Source organism: Urocitellus parryii, chromosome 6 (genome assembly GCF_045843805.1).
Source record: "Urocitellus parryii isolate mUroPar1 chromosome 6, mUroPar1.hap1, whole genome shotgun sequence".
NCBI lineage: Eukaryota > Metazoa > Chordata > Mammalia > Rodentia > Sciuridae > Urocitellus > Urocitellus parryii.
In genome coordinates, this window is record NC_135536.1 from 43,517,197 (window position 1) to 43,539,865 (window position 22,669).

The 22,669-nt window shown below is 34.2% G+C and overlaps 1 protein-coding gene across 16 annotated transcripts in view; it reads right to left on the reverse strand.

Moving 5' to 3' along the window:
- Hectd1 (HECT domain E3 ubiquitin protein ligase 1) overlaps positions 1-22,669 on the reverse strand; it is an 86,084-nt gene that overhangs the window by 11,919 nt on the left and 51,496 nt on the right. Inside the window, exons 20-34 of one of the 16 annotated variants that reach the window (XM_026413896.2) lie at positions 20,206-20,340; positions 19,113-19,252; positions 18,533-18,856; positions 17,378-17,544; positions 17,103-17,279; positions 12,989-13,684; positions 12,088-12,309; positions 11,232-11,261; positions 8,326-8,459; positions 5,114-5,236; positions 4,598-4,754; positions 2,455-2,677; positions 1,175-1,229; positions 775-957; positions 82-289 (exon numbers count right to left, since the gene is read on the reverse strand). In XM_026413896.2, coding sequence (XP_026269681.1) covers positions 82-289; positions 775-957; positions 1,175-1,229; positions 2,455-2,677; positions 4,598-4,754; positions 5,114-5,236; positions 8,326-8,459; positions 11,232-11,261; positions 12,088-12,309; positions 12,989-13,684; positions 17,103-17,279; positions 17,378-17,544; positions 18,533-18,856; positions 19,113-19,252; positions 20,206-20,340 — 2,974 coding nt within the window. Of the gene's footprint in view, positions 1-81; positions 290-774; positions 958-1,174; positions 1,230-2,454; positions 2,678-4,597; positions 4,755-5,113; positions 5,237-8,325; positions 8,460-11,231; positions 11,262-12,087; positions 12,310-12,988; positions 13,826-17,102; positions 17,280-17,377; positions 17,545-18,532; positions 18,857-19,112; positions 19,253-20,205; positions 20,341-22,669 lie in introns of all 16 variants that reach the window. The other 15 variants (XM_026413885.2, XM_026413879.2, XM_026413920.2 and 12 more) reach the window with 15 other exon arrangements.

Genomic DNA, 22,669 nt, shown 5'->3' on the forward strand with positions numbered 1-22,669 from the left:
AAATTAATTAACAAAATTAATGAAATAAAAACTGACTTGCTTTAAAAATGCTATCAAAATGACACAAGGCTTCTTACAGACCTTCTTGGGATATTCTTGAGTAAGGATCACTTGCAACAATATACAGAATACGTAAAAGTTGAAGGACATCTTCTACTCCACAAGAGTTCTGTCCATTGCCTGCTTTGGCCTGAGGTTGTTCTTTTGTCAAATTAAGAATATCACTGCTTTGAAGAGTGGAAATGGCCCCCTGGTTTAATCCAGACTTTGTTCCATGCTCACAAAAATCCTGAAAAAACAATTAGCAAAACTGGCCGTTAAGCACATTTTTTTAAGAACAATATGTCCATCTGTATGTATTACTTTGAAAAAGCTGGAATTTTTCAAAGAATAACCTTATTTTGAAATAAAAAGTGTCACAAAACAAAAACCAATGCATTCTAAACCATTAAAATTATCAAAATATAACCAGTATAAACCATAATTAAAAGACTATGCTCTGATCCACTGCTACAAGCCATAGTTGCAATTTTAGCATGGCACGTTAACAATGTTAATTCAAACTGATTTTTTTTTTTAATTGTCCCAACACCCCACCCCACCCCACCCCAACCCCCATGCTGAAGAGCGAACCCAGGGCCTAGCACATGCTAGGTAAGCATTCTACTATTAAGCTACATCCCCAGGCCCTTAAGAAGTTTTTAGAGTTATAAAACAAAGCACAAAGCCATTCCCAAACAAAATAGTGTTTTAGATGCCAATATATATATATACCTTATATGCAGCTATGAGCTGAGAACAATTCCTGTTTTTTCTAATACTTTTATTAGTGCCAGTTAATTTCCAGTGGCGCAGGAAAGCAGCATCTGCATTCTTCTGCAGGTAGGTTATCAAATCATTCTTTGGTAATTCATCAGTGCCAAGGTACTGTTCCACATGCTCTATAGTCCAGCAACCCTACAATAGGAAAAACCAAATGTTGGCCTTTCCCTATTATAAAGTCTGTATTATTTCACATGCATTACATGAGGTAGCTTTAAAATCATGCACTTAAAAGGATACCTTAGTTAGTTATTTTTCCCTCAAATGTTCAAGTGCAACATGGTATTAGTGTTTTTTCTTCTTTTTTTACTCAAGTACTAAGTATAAGACCTATTTTCTAAAAATAACTTACCATTTTCCCATTTTCCTTTTCTTTGTCAGAATCCTTCATTTCTCTGTACATAATTCTAAACAAGAAGATATTACTCTAGTTAATTCAAATGTAAATGATATTCTTTAAAAAGTGAACGAATGATGTCATTTACTAAACATGCTTGCATTGAACACTGAACTAAAGAATATTTAAGAAAAAAAATGTAAGTTGTTAAACATAAGGACAGAAATCATATTTCTAAATCTATTAGCGTTATTGCAAAGAAAACAGACATCAAAATTAGAACTTTTAAAGATGTGAAAAAATGATTTATACCAGCTGTTATGACATTCAAGCTACTGTAAAATAAAATGGAATAAGAAATAGTTTTTATGTATCTATATGGAAAAAAGACTAGCAATAATGAGAAGACCTTATGCTCATATACATATATATAAAAGGCATCAGAATTTTGTACTGTAGTATAAAATTGAAGGTAGGCTATTCTGTGTTCTATCTCAAAAGAGCCTACATTACTTTTATTGGACATTATATAAAATTATCAGTGATGTTAAGAAAAATGAGAAGATACAGTAGTAAAAATGAAGTTACAATAAGGATGATAATAATACAATTAAATGTTTATGTTATTAATATTAGGAAACATTTTATAGGTAATATTTTTTTGAAAGCAGTGACACTTTAAGTATATTAAGAACCCACTCCTCATAACTGTCCTCATTTTACAGATTAAGAAAGTAAGGCACAAAATGTTAAATATGCTCCACATTACTGATAATTATCTATATAAATGAACAATCCCGAAGTAAAGAATTAATAGAAAATAGTGCTTCATACACAATCTCCATCAAAAAGTTCAAATGACATTTTCAACAATTATTACATAGTTAGTCCAGCTCAGTTAGCTGGTGTACATCTGTGATCCCAGCAACTCAGAAGGCTGAGGCAGGAGGATTACAAAGTCAAGGCCAGCTACAGGTACTTAGCAAGGCCTTAAGCAATTTAATGAGACCCTGTCTCAAAATAAACAATAAAAGGGATGGGGATGTAGTTCAGTGTTAAACTCTCCCTGGGTTAAATCCCTATTCCCCTCCCCAAAAAAGATCTAGATTATTTCTAAATGTCCTTCCAGTTCTAAAATAACATCAGGAGACAAAAATACTCTCTTATGTTCCTGTACATTAATGGAAAATGAAACAAATCATCTGTTCCTACAATCCAAAAATATAAAAAAACAAATCTTCTTGGCTCATTTGCTATAAACATGTCTTTTTAAACATTAAGTTAAAATCTCTTACGTGTATGTTGGCTCCCAAATACGCCTAAGTTTATCTGATTTCACATTGCCATTACAGGACAACTGAAGTAATTTTTGTACATAGTAAAATATGGTTGATCTGAAATTGGTGAGTGGTAATTCAACTTCACGAGTTGTTCCAAGACCTGTTACTTTCAAAGTGAGGGCTAATCGAGGTGATGGAGTACATTCAACTTCTTCCAAGAGCTCTGAATGAGGTGTTCCTAAAATTTTTAGAAGACATGTAAAAAAACAATCATACGAAAATAAGCAGTCCAGGAAGAACACTGCACTGTAAGACAAGTGTACATGAAATTCAAATCCTTCTTCCATATATTAGCGTTAGCTACTTAAGACTCTCCTGACTTCAACTTTCTTTTTTAATGGAAACAATTAAAAGTTAAAGGCTGAGTTAAGATAGCCGGGTGCCTATAATCCTAGCAGCTCAAGAGGCGAAGTGACACTTTAAGTATATTAAAAACCCACTCCTCATAACCAGAAGGATCAGGAGTTTAAAGCCAGCCTCCTCAGCAACCTAAGCAACTCAACAAGACTCTGTCTCTAAATAAAATACAAAAAAGGGCTCGGGGTGTGGCTCAGTGGTTAAGCACCTCTGGGTTCAATTATCCCCCCCGCCCCCCCAAAAAAGAAGATAATTGGAAGCATAGATACATATAGTATGGATCTTAATTTTTATTTGGAAACACATGTATGAACAACTGAATGAATACTTATAAAACATTCTAATTTTACAAATGAGAAAAGTAAAACTATCCATAATTTTATATTCAGATACTTCTGAGTCAATAACCTTTCAAACCTTTTTCTTTGTCGTACAAGGGATTGAACCCAAGGGTGCTTAAGCACTAAGCAACATCCCCAGCCAATTTTATTTTATTTTTTAAATTGTAGGTGGACACAATGCCTTTATTTTTATTTATTTTTATGTGGTGCTGAGGATTAAACCCAGCGCTTCACCCATGCTAGATGTGTACTCTACCACTGAGCAACAATCCCAGACCCCAATTTTACTTTTTGAGACAGGGTCTCACTAGGTTGCTTACAACCTCAATAAATTGCTAAGTCTGGCTTAGAAACTCTGATCCTCCTGCCTCAGCCTCCCAAGCCTCTGGGATTATAGGTGTGTTTTACCATGCCCAGTAACCTACCTTCCAAACTTTTACTTACACTATATGTAAATTGTGAGGTAAACACACACACACAAATATAATTAGGTTGATAAATATATTTGTTGTTGAACTCTCTTCTTTTTAATAGCTCCTAAAACTTTTCTTAGTATCGTGATAGTCTTAAGGCAATTTTTGATAATATAAATACTTTTAAAGTCATTCTGAGGTTTGCACCAGCTTGGCCTACATTAATATTCTTAGGGGAAGAGTTTTTTGGGGGGTTTTGGTTTGGTTTGGTGCTGGGGATTGAACTCAGGAGCACTCAACCACTGAGCTACATCCCCACCACCCATTTTGTATTTTATTTAGAGACAGGGTCTCAATGAGTCATGTAGCACCTCAGTTTTGCTGAGGCTGACTTTGAACTCACAATCCTCCTGCCTCAGGCTCCTAAGTTGCTGAGATTTACAGGCAGGCACTAAAAATGTCCCACTTTTAAATAATGCCTTCCTTTAAAGACTATACAAATACAAAACACATGGAGTTTTTTAAAATTTTTAAATAATTTGTGGGTTGAGTATGCAGTTCAGCATTTGAATGCATGCCTAAAACACACAAGGCCCTAGGTTCAATCTCAGCAGTACCAATACCACTCCAAAATTATAATTTATTCCTCTAAAACATCTGCCTTTTCAAGGACTGATTAAAAACTTTTTTCCAAAAGAAGCATATATAAGCAGGTTATAAATAACTTTACTGGGGCTGGGGTTGTGGCTCAGTGATAGAGCGCTCGCCTAGCATGCACGAGGCACTGGGTTCAATTCTCAGCACCACATAAATGCAAAATAAAGATACTGTGTCCACCTAAAACTTAAAAAATAAATATATATAAAAAACGTATCTGCCTTGTTTATTAGTGAGGGAAAAAACATAGCTTTAAAAAAAAAAAAGAAAGAAATCTTACTTTTCCAACTGTAGATATCTATTAAATTAAATGACTAAGACAAACTATACCTGGGGGTGGAATTTCTAGGTCTGTTGTCTGCTGGACGTTCGTACGACCTGGTCTAGGATCAAAAGCAGGAACCAAAGCAGAAAACTGCCGCTTTAGCACATAATCATCATCCCATGTTCTCCGGCGTCCTCCTTTAGTCTCATACTCTTCTTCTTCCTATTAAAACAAAATCCCACATACAGTTCAACATTACAAGATGAACTGTTATTTTTCCATAAGTAATATACTATCTACAATACAAAATAAATGTTAAGCAGTTCTTTACAGCTATTTTACTTCCTTATTTTACCATATCAATTAGGCACAGAATGATAAAGAGGTTTTAAGTATGAAACTCATAATTGCCAGAGAAATCAGAATCTACCTCTAATTTGGAAGCCACACAGTAGGAGATCATTTTGCAACTCTCATAGCTGCCTCCTCTCCACCTCAAATCCACCCACATATTACTGTAGATGTTTTGGTTGGTGTTTTTCTGTGTATAAAAATTATTAAGATAAGCATGACAATATTACCTGCTCCCCAATAGGTCGGCTCCCTGCTCCGGCAGGTACCTGTGGTAGCTGCGAGGTAACAGCATGGTGTGTTACATCAGAGCGGGAACCAGCTCTACGTTGCAGGGATGGACGTCTTAGAATCTGAAGTTAAAAAATGCCAAGAGACACAAGTCTAATTATTTGACCAATACACGTGCCCACCATTTGGCCCTTCCTGAAACTATCAATCCATATTAACAAAAGTGTCACTAAAAAAACTTTCACATGGCACTGGGGTTGTGGCTCAGTGGCAGAGCACTTGCCTAGCATGTGTGAGGCGCTGGGTTCAATCTTCAGCACCACATATAAATAAATAAAAAATAAAGGTACAACAACAACTAAAAAATACTAATTTAAAAAAAAAAAACTTTCACATAATCATCATCCCATATTCTTTATTAGTCATCTCCAGAAGTTATAAATTCAATGTTTTAAATTCATGAAGTATTTTATACTATACTCCTTTGTAAAGAAATATGCTAACATGCTTTCTTCTCTTTTTCTTGTTGGTTTTGGGGGAATAGGGATTGAACTCTAGGGTGTTTTACCACTGAGCCACATCACAGTCCTTATTTTTTATTTTGAGACAGGGTCTCACTAAGTAACTTAGAGCCTGGATAAATTGGTGAGGCTGGCCTCAAACTTGCAATCCTCCTGCCTCAGCCTCCCAAGCTGCTGGGATTACAGGCATATGCTGCCACACCCAGCATTAATGTGTTTTCTAAGCAATGTATACTAAGAAAGCATTTTGAGGATTTCTTCACCACACAAAAAAATTCAACTTTTTTTAATATTTAACATTTTAGAAAAATAAATTCGTGGGCTGGGGTTGTGTTCAGTGGTAGAATGCTCACCTCACACGTGCGAGATACTGGGTTTGATACTCAGCACCACATACAAAAATAAACGAGTGAAATAAAGGTGTGTGTCCAACTACAACTAAAAAATAAATATTTAAAAAAAAAAAGAAAAAGAAATTCATAATATATAGGACTGTTGTTGTGACTCAGTGGTAGAGTGCTCACCTAGCATGTGTGAGGCCCTGGGTTCGATCCTCAGCACCACATAAAAAATAAAGGTATTTTGTTGGGGTTGGGGTTGTAGCTCAGTGGTAGAGTGCTTGCCTAGCATGTGTGAGTTACTGGGTTCAATTCTCAGCACCACATATAAGTAAATAAATAAAGGTCAATCAACAAGTTTAAAAAACATTTTTTAAATAGGAAAATACAATAAAAGACATCAAAAGCATGACTTTAAATTATAAAACAATCATAGTGGTTGATTAAGAGTTTTGAATTATACAGCTAAGATTGGGTTCCAATTTTCTACCTAACTCTGATAATATGAGCAAATTATGGTTTTATGCCTCTGCCTCATTCCTCCATGTTATGACTGTTAAGAAAATACATGGATATCCTTGTAAAACAGTAGAAACTAAAAAAAAAAAAAAAAAAAAAAAACCTTTAAGAGTTGTGGTCAGCTAGGCATAGTGGCTCATGTCTATCATCCCAGTGACTTAGGAAGCTTACAGGTTTGAGGCCATGCTAGGCAATTTAGTGAGATCCTAAGTAACTTAATGAGACCTTGTCTCAAAAAATTCAAAGGATTGGTAATAATATTCATTTCGGAGGTAACTGGTGAAGTGTGTACTTGGCATACTACAGGCTGTGGATTTAATCCCTAGCACAAAAAGTGGGGAGGGGGCTGCCCTGAAAATACAGTGCAGTGGTTAGGCACCCCTGGTAGTGCAATTGCCCCTAAGTTCACAAACCTTTGAACCTGTTTTTTTTAAAAAAAATGGTGTATGAAATTTTAGTAGTTTTCCAATACAAAGAGATTCATCAAAGCCAAGATTTTAAAAACCCAGCTTTAGGGCTGGGGTTGTGGCTCAGTGGCAGAGTGCTTGCCTAGCATGTGTGAGGCACTGGGTTCGATCGATTCTCAGCACCATGTATCAATAAATTAAAAAAAGGTCCACTGAAAACTAAAAAAGCTCTATTTTGTATTTTATTTAGAGACAGGGTCTCAGTGAATTACTTAGTGCCTCACTAAGTTGCTGAGACTGGCTTTGAACTCATGATTCTCCTGTCTCAGCCTCCTGAGTCGCTGGGATTACACAGGTTACCACCACATGCAGCTAAAAAAGTGTTTTTTTCTTAACCACTTTTTTCAAACTGGTGCCATATTTCTTTCCTGCAAAGTTTAATTTTGACTAGATTTCCTCTCTTCAATTATTAACATCCTATCTTAACCAATAACCCAATCAACAAAAGGCCCAAGAAACTGAACAGACACTTCTCAGAAGAGGATATACGATCAATCAACAAACATGAAAAAATGTTCAACATCTCTAGCAATTAGAGAAATGCATATCAAATCTACTCTAAGATTTTATTTCACTCCAGTCAGAATGGCAGCTATCAAGAATACAAACAACAATAAATGTTGGCGAGGATGTGGGGGAAAAGGTATACTCATATATTGCTGGTGGGACTGCAATGTGGTGTAGCCAATCTGGAAAGCAGTATGGAGAATCCTTGGAAAACTGGGAATGGAACCATTTGAAACAACTATCCCACTCCTTGGTTTATACCCAAAGGACTTAAAAACAGCATACTACAGGGACACAGCCATTATCAATGTTTATAGCAGCACAATTCACAATAGCTAAACTGTGGAACCAACCCAGATGCCCTTCAGTAGATGAATGGAAAGGGAAACTGATATATATACACAGTGGAACATTGCCTAGCATTAAAAGAGAATAAAATTATGGGACTTGCAGGTAAATGGATGGAGTTGGAGAATATAATGCTAAATGAAGCAAGCCAATCCCAAAAAACCAAAGGCCGAACATTTTCTTTGATGTGAGGATGCTGATTCATAATGGTGATGGAGGGGTGGGGGAGCATGGGAGGAATGGAGAAACTTTAAATACAGCAAAGGGGAGGGGGTGAATAGAGGGGCAAAGAAGGTAGGAATGATGGTGGAGTGAGTTAGACATCATTACCCTAAGTACACGTATGGAGACACAAATGGTGTGAAAATATTTTGTGTACAATCAGTGACATGAAAAATTGTGCTCTATATGTGTAATATGAAATGAGTTGCATTCTGCATCATATATAACAAATTAGAATAAATAATTTTAAAATCCTATCAGTGAAAAGAAAGGGGGACTTTCTCTCTACCATAACCTCCTCGTATTCTTGATCCTCTTGATTGTCATCTTCATTCTCATCATCTTCCTCATCAGGCTCAGGCAAATCCTCATCATCATCTAGCTCAGCTAACAGAGTACTAGCACGGCAGCTATCAAGAAAATCTAGAAAACAAAACCAACAACCTACTGTCAACACAATTAACAAGAATAGCAAGGTAAATGCATTTTAGACCATACAAAACAGAGGTAAAAAAGGTTCAAGTTTATAAAGACCATTGAATGATACCACCCATCTTCCACCACCACACATACATGATTAATAATGGGAAATAGTCAAAAGCCTGGCAGAAAACAACATAGGATAACAGATGACTATAAACTATATTTGCATCTACAAAATCATTATATAAAAGGGCAACCATGAAGGCTGTTTTTAACAAAGACAACCCTATCATTCTCTAAATATTGCAGGAATATACCATATTCCACAATATGGTGGAAAGAAACACTTTGGATTAATTCATTCTACCTGCAAATATCTATTGGGCATATGCTATGTGCCAAGAACAGAGTTAGGCACTAGGTGCATATATAGTTATAAACAAAACAGACATGGTCTCAGTCTCTATTAGCCTGTAGGAGACAAGGGCATTTAACAAGTAAAAAATAAATATATAAATATAAGCTATGAAAGATCTTATGAAGGAAATAGAAGCCAATTAGTGAATCCTGGCTTTAGACCTGGCATGTTACTTAATAATAACTACTTAAGAATAATGAACATTTGCTATGAAATAATATACATAGCATCTTTCAATTATCTACCACATAGGAAGTTCAATAATCTTGAATTTCTTTTATCTCCTTCCTTCTTAGGATCTCTCCCCCAGTGAAGATTTGGGTCAAATTTACATTGTCCCACATAAACAAGAATACTAACAAGTTGTTCTTAAGAACTAAAAACAAGCCAGGCATGGTGGCACCCACCCTTAATCCCAGGCACTCAGGAGGCTGAGGCAGGAGGATCTTAAGAGTTCAAAGCCGGCCTCAGCAACAATGAGGTGCTAAGCAACTCAGTGAGAGCCTGTCTCTAAATAAAATACAAAACAGGCTTGGGCATGTGGCTCAGTGGTCAAGTGCCCCTGAGTTCAATCCCTGGTACCCCTCCCCCCGAAAAAAGTATGCTCAATGGCATAGATTTGCAAGGAAATATTAAAGGTCAAAGATCAGTAAGAAGCCAGGCGTGGCAGCGCACACCAGTAATCCTAGCAGCTTGGGAGGCTGAGGCAGGAGGATCATGAGTTCAAAGCCAGCATCAGCAAAAGCAAGACACTAAGCAACTCAGTGAAACCCTGTCTCTAATAAAATACAAAAACTAGGGCTGGGGATGTGGCTCAGTGGTCGAGTGCCCCTGAGTTCAATCCCTGGTACAAAAGAAAAAAAAAAAAAAGAAGAATTGAAAATGAAAAGAGAACTAATGAGGTTAAAAAGGAAGTTTTTACTGGATCTGGAAGGGGACTAAAAACCCCTAAAATAATATCAGAACTGAACAAAAGAGGTACTCTATATTCCTAAAGAACTTCCAGAAGGTTATTTATAAGAAACTTGCATCTACACCTTTGAACCAAATATGTTTTTAGTCCAATAATTAGGACTATATATTTAATGCCATTTATTGGATGACCAGTCAAAGGAAGAGACCTGATACTAAATGAATTTAAGATCACATTTTCTAACATTTAATGTTCTGAAATCAGAATATGTATCACAATTGCTGACAAGACAGCATTTTAAGTGGGCAACATTTTTAGCTTTAGTAATATAAAAAATGGTGTCTTATAATTAATGGCATCTTAAATTTGATAATATATATAACCCCTAAGATATAAGAAGGGCCATCTTATAATTTACACAGCAATTCTCATGAACAGGATATCGTGGTACAGAAAATAAACCAATTCTATTTTTGGTTTATCACTTATGGAACACACAACTTTATATACTGAAATTTGTCTCTGATATATTACAATTTACTGAAGTCAATTTTTCTCATTTTCCCTTTTTTCATACAACAGTCAAATCATAGTTTTCAAAATGTCACAATAAAAGTTTACATTGCACACATAGATATTAGAAGAACTGATGTTATTCTGATCCTTTATATTAGCAGACTTAAAAGAGTCATAAAGTTTTAGGAAAGAAGAAAAAGAAATTTTCAGAACCTAAAAATAATTTTTAAAAACTGACTAGTAGTCCTAACTTTTAACTACTTTTCCTCACTAGCATATCTAGTTTTCTTAAACTTCACATGACTAGTAACTAAAGCCTGAAGTTAACATATTAACAAATGAGTAGGAAGGAGAAGAGGGCCCCTCTGAGAAAAAATAAATTTGAAAATAACAATAAATTTTAAGACTGGTGTAATGAATCATCATCATTTTTGAAAATACACTTAACAGGCAAAGTAGAAATAGAAATTCCACTTTCCAAAAACACGTAAAACATCAGATCAAATTTTTTGACTTTGGATAAGAGGCCAGAGACTGGGGGGGGGGGGGGGAATCACGGGGCATGGTATAGTGTAATACACAACTATAATCCTAGCTCTTCAGGAGGCTGAGGCAGAAGGATCACAAGTTTAAGGCCAGCATGGACAACTTAGCAAGATTCTGTCTCTAAATTAAAAAAGGCTCAGATTATAGCTCAGTGGTAGAGTTCTAGGTCCCAGTTTCAAGTCCCAAAGAGAGAGAGAGAGAGAGAGAGAGAGAGAGAGAGAGAGAGAGAGAGAGAGAGAGAGCGAGAGCGCCTATTGAAAGGAGGTTAAATAGTACTTAAAATATATTTTCATATAAATTTTGTCTTTGAAATTACAAAAAACAATTGTTAAATAAAGAAGAGGGCTGGGGGGCCGTAGCTCAGTGTTAGGGTGCTCACCTAGCATGTGTGAGGCCTGGGTTCCTAGCACTGAAAAAGGAAAAAAAAAAAGAATAGGTGATATGATCAAGGATGTGTGTAAAGGGTACTCAAACAATCATGGGAATGCAAGTTTTTTGGAAGACAATTTAGTAGTTACTCTTTTAGGAATTTATCCTAAAGAAACATACAAATACAATCATTTCAAATCTTGTAGAAACCCATTCAACAATGTGAAAATATTTTCAAATGGTACTAAATTAAAAGAGCTGGCTAAAAAGATACAATCTCTTTTTACTAAAAACAAAACATACATATGACATGCCCCAAATCAGATTTAAAATGTGAGGACTAGATGGTTTTAATTTTCTTCTACATTTTCTAGAAAGTATCACTTTTCTAATAAAATACACATTTCAATTGAATCAAATAACTACATCTCTGACTACAGCATAGAAGACATGATGATATAACTCTAACATTTTCTAAGCAAAATTTAATTAACTAACAAAATTCAAATGTTACCCAATTAGGGAATTATTTCCAGAAGACCCTGGTAATATCAAGGAATATCACTTTACAAAGCTTATTAATATGTTATACCGATTCTTTTATTGATAAAGGTACAAATCTTTGTTTACTACAGTTCTTCATTAAACACAAAAGTAAAAAAGGATAACACATCTAAGTTCCTAGAGTGTACTTTCTTTATAATCATGAATTTTTTAATAGTCTCTCCATCTTACATAAAGATTCCATATTTATAAGAAGGAATAATTCTTTTTAAACTAAAAGTTAAAAATATCCCATGAGATAAATGTAATAAAAGCATCATTACATAAATTTCTAAATAATTTTACTTTAAACTATAACTTACCATATAAGGAATATTCTGCTTCCTGACCTGTATCACTCTCACTGGAAGTTGATGTGAGGCTGGTGGTTAAAGTATTACTTAATGACTGACCAACTGATAAAACTGTTGTCGCTGTAGCTACATTGCTGCTGCTAGTAACACTGGATGTTGACATAGTCACTGTGGATGTAGTACCAGGTGTGGTCAAATTGGGAAAACTCTGAGCACCCATAAGAGGAGAAGCTAAACATAAAAATAAAGCAAATCAGTATAAATAGGCAGAACTGTAGGAACCTTGAAAAAAAACAAGATTTACATTTTTTTAGAGTTCATGAAACACACTAATAATAAAAGGCTGAAAAGCAGCAACTTTGGGAACCCAACTGAAATCCAACTAAAAATTCTTGTTTTTATAGTACTGTTATTTTTAAAAATATAAAGCCTAGCTTTTTAAAAAAATGAAACAAGCAATGAAAATAATTCCCAATTTATTTTTCAAGGGAATAAGTTTGACCCATTAGTCTCTTAAATTAAACAACTTTAAGAAGCTAAAATTAATTCAGGGGCTAAGAAAAAGCTATACCAGGGCAAAGCTTTGGTTTCAATGGACTATAATATTTAATCATTGTTTATTTCTTCATGCAACTTTGCTAAACCAATTATCACAAAGTAGTGAAAAATGTGTTATTGTTTTATCCTTTTAGAATAAAAGATTCTTTATCATACCTGAGCTCAAGTCTTAAAATACTGTAATTCTATAAAACTTAACCTCGTATTCCTGAAGTGTTAAAACTGATGTCATCTCCAATGTGGTTAATGATCTTGTTAAAGACTGCAGCCACTACACATGAATATATGAGACGCTATTTTATATCCCTCCAGTGGAAAAAGCATGGGGTTCCATAAGGAAAAGCTCACTTACTTGCTGTGCTCATCACATTCCTCCCCAAAGTATTAGTGTTGTTATCACTGCTGCTTCGGCTTAGGTTCATGTTGTTCGTGGCATTAGTCCGTGCTATGTTTGCCACTCTCCTTACAAAACTTTCCAAGCTAGATGTTTCTCTTGAGGACAGGTTAGGTACACTTGCACTAGAGCTCATAGGGGCCCCAGCAGCCAACAAAGAACTCACTGACAGTCTGTTACTTGCTGAAGAGCTAAGGGGTCGCTGTGAAGCTGCTTCTTTATTAGTTAATTCAGATACAGAACTAACATCAGGAGAGCTAACACTAACAATTCCCATGGATATTGCACTAGACTCCCCAGGAGTACGAACAGAACTATCAGGGCCTAACTTCCTTTCAGCATTTTCACTTCCCGTTTCCGCTGTTAAGGTGCTGGTGCTTGCACTGGAAGATGACCCTACTTCTGTTTGAGGGACGTTTTCAGCAGATGAAAGAACAACAATTGGTTCATGTACATCAGCTCCTGAAACTATACTGTGTTCCATTACAATTTCTGATCTCCGTTCCGTTTTGGTCGAACCCAAGCTGATGTCGCTGCTACTGGCCACGCTACACACAGAACTGCTGCTTCCTTTTCTACTTGAGGAGCCTGCAGCAGCAGATGTCTTGTCTGGACAGTTGTTTTTCACCAAGCTGCTCCATGATTGCGTTGTGCCTGAAACAGTGGATGAAACAGGTTTGGGTGATGCCACTGTATCAGGGTCGTACCCTGGTGCAAGCTTGAGGTCAAATTTTCCTTCTGCGCCCATACGGTAAGAGTTTGAGCCACCAGCATCCCAGGTGACATCAATCCAGCCTGGAAAGGGACAGGAGTTTGTGAGACCCAGCAGAAAGTAGACAGGAGCGTGTCAGATAGTAGCTCCACAACATGGGATCAGCTTTTCATCAGTGCTGTACTTTCCTGAATTTCTACAATCATTTAAGGTCTGCCAACTAAAATGTAAATTTTTGGACTTGAATCAACTGAAATATTTTTTGACTATACATGATTAATCTAGCTATTTGAATGTCTGAATTATTAAACTCTAATAATAAAATTATATTAAGGAAAAGAAATATGTACTGTACAAAAGATTTCTGGGAAACCTTTTGAAACTCTTTTATTTTTGAACTGTTGAAGACTAGTGATTTTTTAAAAATAATGTTAGTGGTTGTGTTTATATCTTTTGTGTTATATATCAAATGGAGGAATTTTTAAAAAATTTTAAAAGACTGATGCAAATGGTTAAGTACTGCAACTTCAGCAAATAAATAAAAAGGTTTTAAATTGTTAGGTATGATTACATGGTCAAATTTCTTTCTTAAAAAAGTGCCACCCTACTATCTAAAAAGAGGGCTAAACCCTCTAAAATAAAATATTCATAGATCACTTATAGAAATTTTAGGTTACTAGCTCAAATTAAACATTATATTAGCATTTCGGTTGTGTTCTCAAAGTTCAGTGGTTATTTGATTCTCTTATGATTAAGTTTAATAAATTTGAATAAGCACAGAAAATTTTAAAACAAAACTTAAAAACAGCTTAGCTCTTATGAGAACCTATATGCTCTAAAGCTAATAATACATAAAGAACTATTGAGCATCATAATATTCAATTTTATAGTTACTCGTGTTTGGAAAATACTTTAAAATAAAAAAAGGTTATAAAAGCCCAAAGGGAACCCAAAAAAAGTGGTGGGAGAGAAATTGCCCATTAGAGAGGAAATTAACAATTTTACTATTTTATTTTAGTTTTATAAGCCAATTACTTCAGGAAAAAAAAAACAAACACAAAAAACATTTACTCTTTTTAAGTATACCAAGCTTTTAGAAAATTTAAAAGTACTTTACCCACATGCACAGAGTGCAAGTTCCAGGATACACATCCACTGACATACTCAGCTGCCCAACCACCCTTACACCAGGTTCATTTATATTTATGATAAAGCTCAGAGGGGTTTAAGTATATTGCATTACCTGTGGGGTTTGTCTGTACATGAATTCTTTGAAAGGAAAACTGACTGCCCTAAATCTACATAAGTAGCTTAGATGAGATTTCAATTGCTTCAATGTATTATGTATACTGAAATAACCTCTGAAGAATCAACACTTTAACTATCTCTTCTGCTATACAGAAAAGCATGAGAAAAGGAAAGGTTCAACAACATTCCAATCCCAAATAAAAATGAGTTTTGTATTGGTAAAAAAATTATTTCACAGTTCTAATCAAATTTATAATCATGTTAGCTTTATCTAAAAGGCAGGAAATCATACTTTTTCTTGATCATTGAAGATCTGAATTTCAAGAAAATGGCTTTACACTGTAAGTAGTCAATATCTATGAAATAAATGGATATCCCTATCAACACAGAGATTCTTCAGAAGGGAGAAAAAATACTAAAAAATGTTAATCATTTAGTAGGCTTGTTTAAACTGGGATCTAAAACCTTTTAGTAGAACTATAAAGAGAGATACACACTATACCTAAATGTAGAGGTATGAAACTCTCAACTCTTCCTATGCCCAAAATGAGCAAAGACTAGTCATTATTAGAAATGGTTGGCTCAAGTATTTGAAAGTTAAGAACTTTCTGGACATAAAGGTTTTAAACCAAAACTGAATCTCTACATTTGTAAGATTAGCAAAGAATAGGCCTTTCTTAAATAATAAATTCTGAAACTAAGATTCTTATTTTCTCTTTCTTTTTCATATTTTCTTATGCAGTTATTTCAGCTGACTGCAACCAGAGAAAAATGAATTACATTCACATGTACCTAACTAGCCTCTTCTTACTAAGTCATACCCTTTGAGGCCAAAACAATTCAGGGGAAACAGAATATAAACTTACTATAAGAATCAAGATACCTAAAAGCGATGACATTTTAAATTTCTAAATTGAACAGTACTATTGTCATCTCAACTATTACTAGTATCTATAAATTTTGCTTCACTGCAAACCTGCTTTGATTATAATGATTTACAATTAGGGTTTTGTGGTACATAAATTCATTTGATAAATTCAAGGTTCAGAATCATACAAGCAATAAAAATCAAAGGATTTATTTAAATAAATGACTTTGTTACATAAAACACAAATATATTATGAAATTAAAAGTTAGTTTATTCTCCTAAGCACTGTCACTTTAAATTTTTGGTAGAAGTTGAAAATATGAACATTTTATATTTTAATATTAGGCAAAATTGACAGGAATGAACCCACTATTATTTTGGCAAATTATATAATAAATCAGTCCTAGAGTTATTTAAAAAAAAAATCAGGGTTGGGGTTATGGCTCGGTGGTAGAGCACTTGCCTCCATGTATGAGGCACTGGGTTTGATCCTCAGCATGGCATAAGAATAAATAAAAGTATTTTGTCCACCTACAACTAAAAATAAAAAAATCAGCCTCAGTAGTTGCTTTGAGAGTCAAGCAATTTATTATGTGGATAAGGACTTGATTAAAATCTATACCATCAAAGGTTAAAAATGAAATTGATTTACACAGTAAGTCCTACTTAACATAAAAGTTTAAATTCTCCTCCCAAAAGCTGGTAGACCAAGCAGCACTGTGAAATAATCACAATCTACTAAAAAATAGAAGCTGTTTCTGTTGAAAAATAAGTAAAAACGTTAATCCTGTTAAGCATAAGAAATTAGAGCTGAGCCCAAAGGAAACTTGAGAAAATTAAAAAAAAAAAAAAGACAAGCTTGATAATCATTTTAAAATGACAGCAGTTTCTAGTCATTTTAAAATAAATAATTTTATTTATTTTTTTAATATTTATTTTTTAGGTGTAGTTGGACACAATGCCTTTATTTATTTATTTATATGTGGTGCTGAGGATCAAACCCAGGGCCCTACACACGCTAGGCGGGCACTCCACTGCTGAGCCAAAACCCCAGCCCCAAAACCCAAGAATTTTAAAATTTCTTTTATTTCTACATAATATCTTTCCTTTAAAGTGAAATCATTATCATTTTTTCTATATAGTCCGGATACTTTTATACAATTTATAAAATTATCCCAAATAACAAAAAAATTCTTAAAATTTAAGTACTTCTATATTATAAGTGCTAAGCTAGACCTACTCACCATTATGTAGTTCTCCTGTGACAGTGCCTTCTCCCTGTGGACTGCCATCCTGATCACGCCATTTCCAATCAAGGCCTCTGATAACACGAGCTCCTGGAACCATGTATTTCAGAACTTGGGAGCGTACTAGACGTCTCTGTCTTCTAAGATTAGCTTCTGCTTCTTTAGCTGCTTTCCCTGTAATGGACCAATTTCAGAAATATAATCCAAATCACTTTTTATAAATAAATTGTTGTTGTAAGTTTAAAAAAAAAAATCTCATATCCTCTCTTTACCTAGCTGATCTTCACATACTCCATTTACAGTGCCATAAACTTCAAATCCCGATAGTGAGAGGTAGTGTGTTTGTCCACTAGCATTCTTCCCCATTTGTTTGATTCTCACATGTCTCCACCCTTGCTTTTCATCCTTTGGTGGATCAAGAGGCCAAGTTGCAGTTGACCTATAAATGTGTTAGAGAAAAATGTTTTTAAACAGATAAAAAAGATGTTTCACACAGATAAAAAAGAAAAAAGCTGGGAAGATTTCTTCCATAATAGAGAGCTTTAGGAAAAACAAACTTTCATCTTCTTTAAGCAATTCATTACAAGAATCAAGAAATCAATGAGGGAAAGGGTCAAGACACATTAAAACTGAAATGTTGTACCCAAACCCCCCAAAAAAGTATATTATTAATTTGACTCATAACACTAAAAGATTCAATTAATATCTAAATATAAAACAAAGCTTACAAGGAAAAGAAGTAAGCTTTTATGATTAAAAAAGTTCTTTAATTCCTGCTAAGTTTTAAATAATATATTTAAAATTTTAACTCCAAAGCTTAAAAAGATAGGAAATATTACCTATTAATCCTAATGACAAGAAGCTCTTTTCATAATATGTCAAACACAGCAAGAAATTTAACCCCATATTCTAGTAATGACCCTTGATATGTGACATAATGTATAAGTAAAACTTACGAGGACTGGGGATATTTATCAGTGGCATACTGCCTACCTAGCATATGCAAAGCTCTGGATTTAATTCCCAGAACCACAAATAAATAAGCAAAACATAATAGAACAAATTTCTTTGAAATAAGAGCCACTGTTAATTTGTTGAATATTCGTGTGTACAATGTGACTGTATGGAGAGTTTATAGAAAACTAATCCCATTTTTTTTGCTGTTTCTACTCATGTGCTAAACACACACATACATACAAAATTTTAAAGTAAATATGCTCAGCTTTTTACTAATCTTTAACCTAAACTTTTTGACAAAGTTTCCAATACTTCAAAGCTTTAATGCCTAAGTACAGATCAAGTGATTTTGTTTACAAAAAGAAAATCTTGCTTCATTATTTCACAAAGAGAACTCTAGAGTACACAACTATAAAAATAAACAAAGCTTTTTACTAAGTTTTCCAATTTGCAAAGACTCCTCAACTAACCCTGGTTCATTGAGACTGCAGTCATCAACATGGGTATACAAAGAAGTCCAGTTCTGTCCATCTTTGGATACCTGGAAAACCCAATTTCTCAGGGCAGATCTTCCATAACCACGAGCATGACGAAGAGTATATGCTGATGGTATTACCCAGAGACCCAGATCTATGGCAAACCAGGCATTCTTATCATCATTACTATGACAATTTAAAGCTGAATTATCACGACTCAATATGTCTTCCAAGCGACCATAAGGTAGATTTCTTCCTTCTGAAGATGTTACTACTACAAGTCCATAAGCAGCTGGATTTACCCATTCATATGCAGTTCTACAGAAAAATAAAGAAAAATTAGAAATTAACATTTCTGCATTTTTTCATTAGCTTTTAAATATAAAATTGTACTAGTTAAATTCTACAATTAGCAACTTAAGACTTTTTTTCTTCATAAGAAGTAATTTGGATAATCTTAAATTTAATCAGCAAGAAAAAATTCCTTAAACTGCAGGATACTCAAATTTTATTTGACTATCCAGACTTCTTTTCAGGTGAATCCTGCCAGACTAGTTTAAAACGAATGACTTACTTTGCATTTGTCCCAATCCAGTAAATGATTCCATTCTCATCAAAATCATGCTGGTGCCGAAATACAAAATTTTGCCCTTCTCTTAATTTTCGAACAAAAACAAATGAAGATCGGTCAAAATCATACCACTGCTTTGCTACCTAAACCAAGCAAAATATGGAAGACATTCACCTTTAATAATGAAATTTTCAAGTTGTTGTTGTTGTTATTATATTTATTTTAATATAACAAATGTTCATTTTATATAGTGTGCGTGTAAGAATATATAACAAACACCACCATTATGTTTAATTATAATACACTGGTAAAAATATGGAAAAAAATAATTAATTTAAAACCAAAAAATGGTCATTTTAAAATAATGGAAAAATAATTGCCAGCACCAATACATACATACCTACATAAATACTGAATACCATATATAAAAAAATAGAGGCACCCCACTACTTAATATCGAAATATTTCTTTTATCTATTTCAATGAATAAAAGATATTGATGATAGCATACAAAAGCATTTTTTCAATTATTTTTAATCATCACAAACTTTAATAGCCATATAATACTAAAATTGTTAGAAATAATTATCAATTACCTGTTAAAATAATTTTTTTTAATTTTTAAAGAAATAATTACACACTTGATTTTTTATTGATGGGCATTAAGACTGTATACACTATTTCAATATTACAAACTAATATAACAAACATCTTTATGTAGAAGGCATTCACAGTGTACACAAGATTATTATTATTTTTATTTTTTGTCATACTGGGGTTTGGAACTCAGGGCCTTGCACATGGTAGGCAAGCACTCTACTACTGAGCTACATCCACAGCTCTTTTTACTTTTTGAGATAGTATCTCACCAAGTTGCCCAGGCTGAGCAATTTCCCAAGTCAGTGAGATTATAAGCACGAGACATTATGCCTAGCTTAAAAGATTATTTTCTTAAAACTAATTCCTAAAAAAATGGAATTACTGGGTCAAACTATATAACATCATTTAATACATACATCCCTAACTACTGTTCTGAAAAGCTAAACCACAATAGAGAATGCTTATTTCAGCATATCCTTGCAGAACAAAAGCTCACCATTTTTAGGAGATATTGTTCTAGAGATTCAACTGTAGCTAAGGGTTCCATCTTCAACATTCTGCCAGTCCGATCTATCAGTGAAGTTTCACCAGGTGCACGTTCCAACCGAAATCGTAATCTTCTTGTAAGTATCTACACAGAAATGATCAAAATTCTTCAGAAAAATACCTTTTTTTCTTAGAAGTGTAAAAATAACCCATGCTACATGATACATGACTATAGCAATTGAGATTTTTTTTTTTGGTAGGAAAATAGGTTTTATTGCTATATGTCATTTACTGTTAAGCATTAATATATAATGTATATTGGATGGTTTTGGGATTGTTTGGGCTCTGAAATATTAAGTTGTCAAGAGAAGGATCATTTTTGTTTCCCATGATCTTTTGGGACATGTTCTGTCCCTGGAGTCACCAGGCTGGGCAAGCAACTGAGATTTATAAAATCTAGCCATAACGAAGAGATTGATGAATAATGTCTATTTTCTGATAATTGTTTTTTTTTAAATGATCACTGAATAAATGATATTGGCTGTTGAGAAAAAAAAACAAAGTAAACTTGCCAGAATTTCTAAACAACAAGTATATAATACAAGAGTTTAAGTAAAATTATTATAAAACACTTTAATAGAAATATTAAATCTCTAACTTATAACTTGCAATTTTCCAGGAAAGTTTCTGAAAAGTAACTAACTAGCTTATTCCTTTAAAGACAGAATATACTACATTATCTAAGGCTAATAATCTTTTTAAGATGCAAGATAGATTTTAATCCAATACACAAGCAACAAGGATAGAACTAGCAATTTTAGGTAGTTGTGTTTCTGTATAAATCTGAACTAATTACTATAAACATTATTAAATATTTACATGTGCATTTTAATAGTATTTCAGACTGCAAAATTACCAGAGGGCACATTCCTGGCTTTCCTGCCTTTGGATCAAATCTTCTAAAATGAAAAGTATATAATACAAGATGTTCGTGTTCAAATGACTATATAATGGGTTAAATTTCCAGTCTCTGGGACTATTCATCAGCTCATTCATTTACCAAGTCTAAGAAGGATGGATCAAACAGTCTCCTTGTTCCTATTACTCTGTCTAAACAAAACACAAAGTAGCCCTCTATATCTTTTTAAATACTATAGTCAGGTACAACAAATATAGTATAATTTGCTGGATAAGCCTTTTAGTGTTGGAGTCTAGTATAGGCAAGTTTTGTTTGCTTTGAGTAGGCACTGCTTTGACATATATAAATCCTTAGTCACTTATTAACAGCTACCCTTAATACCCAATGTAGTAGTATTAGGAGGTGGGTCCTTTGGAAGGTGATTAAGTCATGAGGGTAGAGCTCTAAGAAATGAGATTAGTGCCCTTAATAAAAAGAGGCCCCAGCCAGTTGTGTTAGCATTATGTCTGTACTCCCAGTAACTAGGGAGGCTGAGGTAGGAGGATAAAAAGTTCATGGCCAACCTCAGCAATTTAATAAGACCATGTCTTAAAATAAACAGGACTGGGTGGGGTGCAGATCAGTGGTAAAAGCATCTTGAGGTTTGATCCCCAACATGGCAAATTAAAATAAAAAGTAAGGCAAAATTAGTGGCACACATCTGTGACCCCAGAGACTGGTGAAGGTTGAGGAAGGAGGATCACAAATTCTACAGCAGCCTGGGCAACTCAGTGAGATCCTAAATAAATAAAAGTGCTGGGTTATAGCTTAATAGTAGTGTGCCCCTGGACTCAATCCCCACTACCACAAAAATAAATGAATAAATAAAATAAAAGAAGGGCAAGGAAACTTGTTCATCCCTTTTTGCACATGAAGACTTACCTAGGTCTTCACCAGATACCAAATATGATAGTACCTTACTCTAGGACTTTCCAGCACCCAGAATTGTCAGCATTAAGTTTCTGTTGTTTATAAATTACTACTCTAAGGTATTTTTGTTATACCAGCTCAAATGGAATAAAACAGGATGCAACACATAATTCTAGAATAAGAACTTTTTAAATCTGCTTTTTCTACTGATAAACTACCTATCCCTACTTACAATTGATCAATCAAGTATATTACTTATAATATTAAAATCCACAGTAATGGGCTGGGGATGTGGCTCAAGCGGTAGCGCGCTCGCCTGGCATGCGTGCGGCCCAGGTTCGATCCTCAGCACCACATACCAACAAAGATGTGTGTCTGCCGAGAACTAAAGTAAATAAATAAATATTAAAAATTCTCTCTCTCTCTCTCCCCCCCCCACTCTCTCTTTAAAAAAAAAATCCACAGTAATTCAATAAAATTTAAAATGCCAGTATATTGAGTCATTAAAAAGAATAATCAAATGGCATTTGAATTAAAACCTTAAAGATGAAGCAGAATTGTTCTTACTTTATACAATATGGAAGTTTTTCTAAAAAAAGAAAGCACATTGCTCTTCCCAAATACATTCATCTATATTAGCAACAAC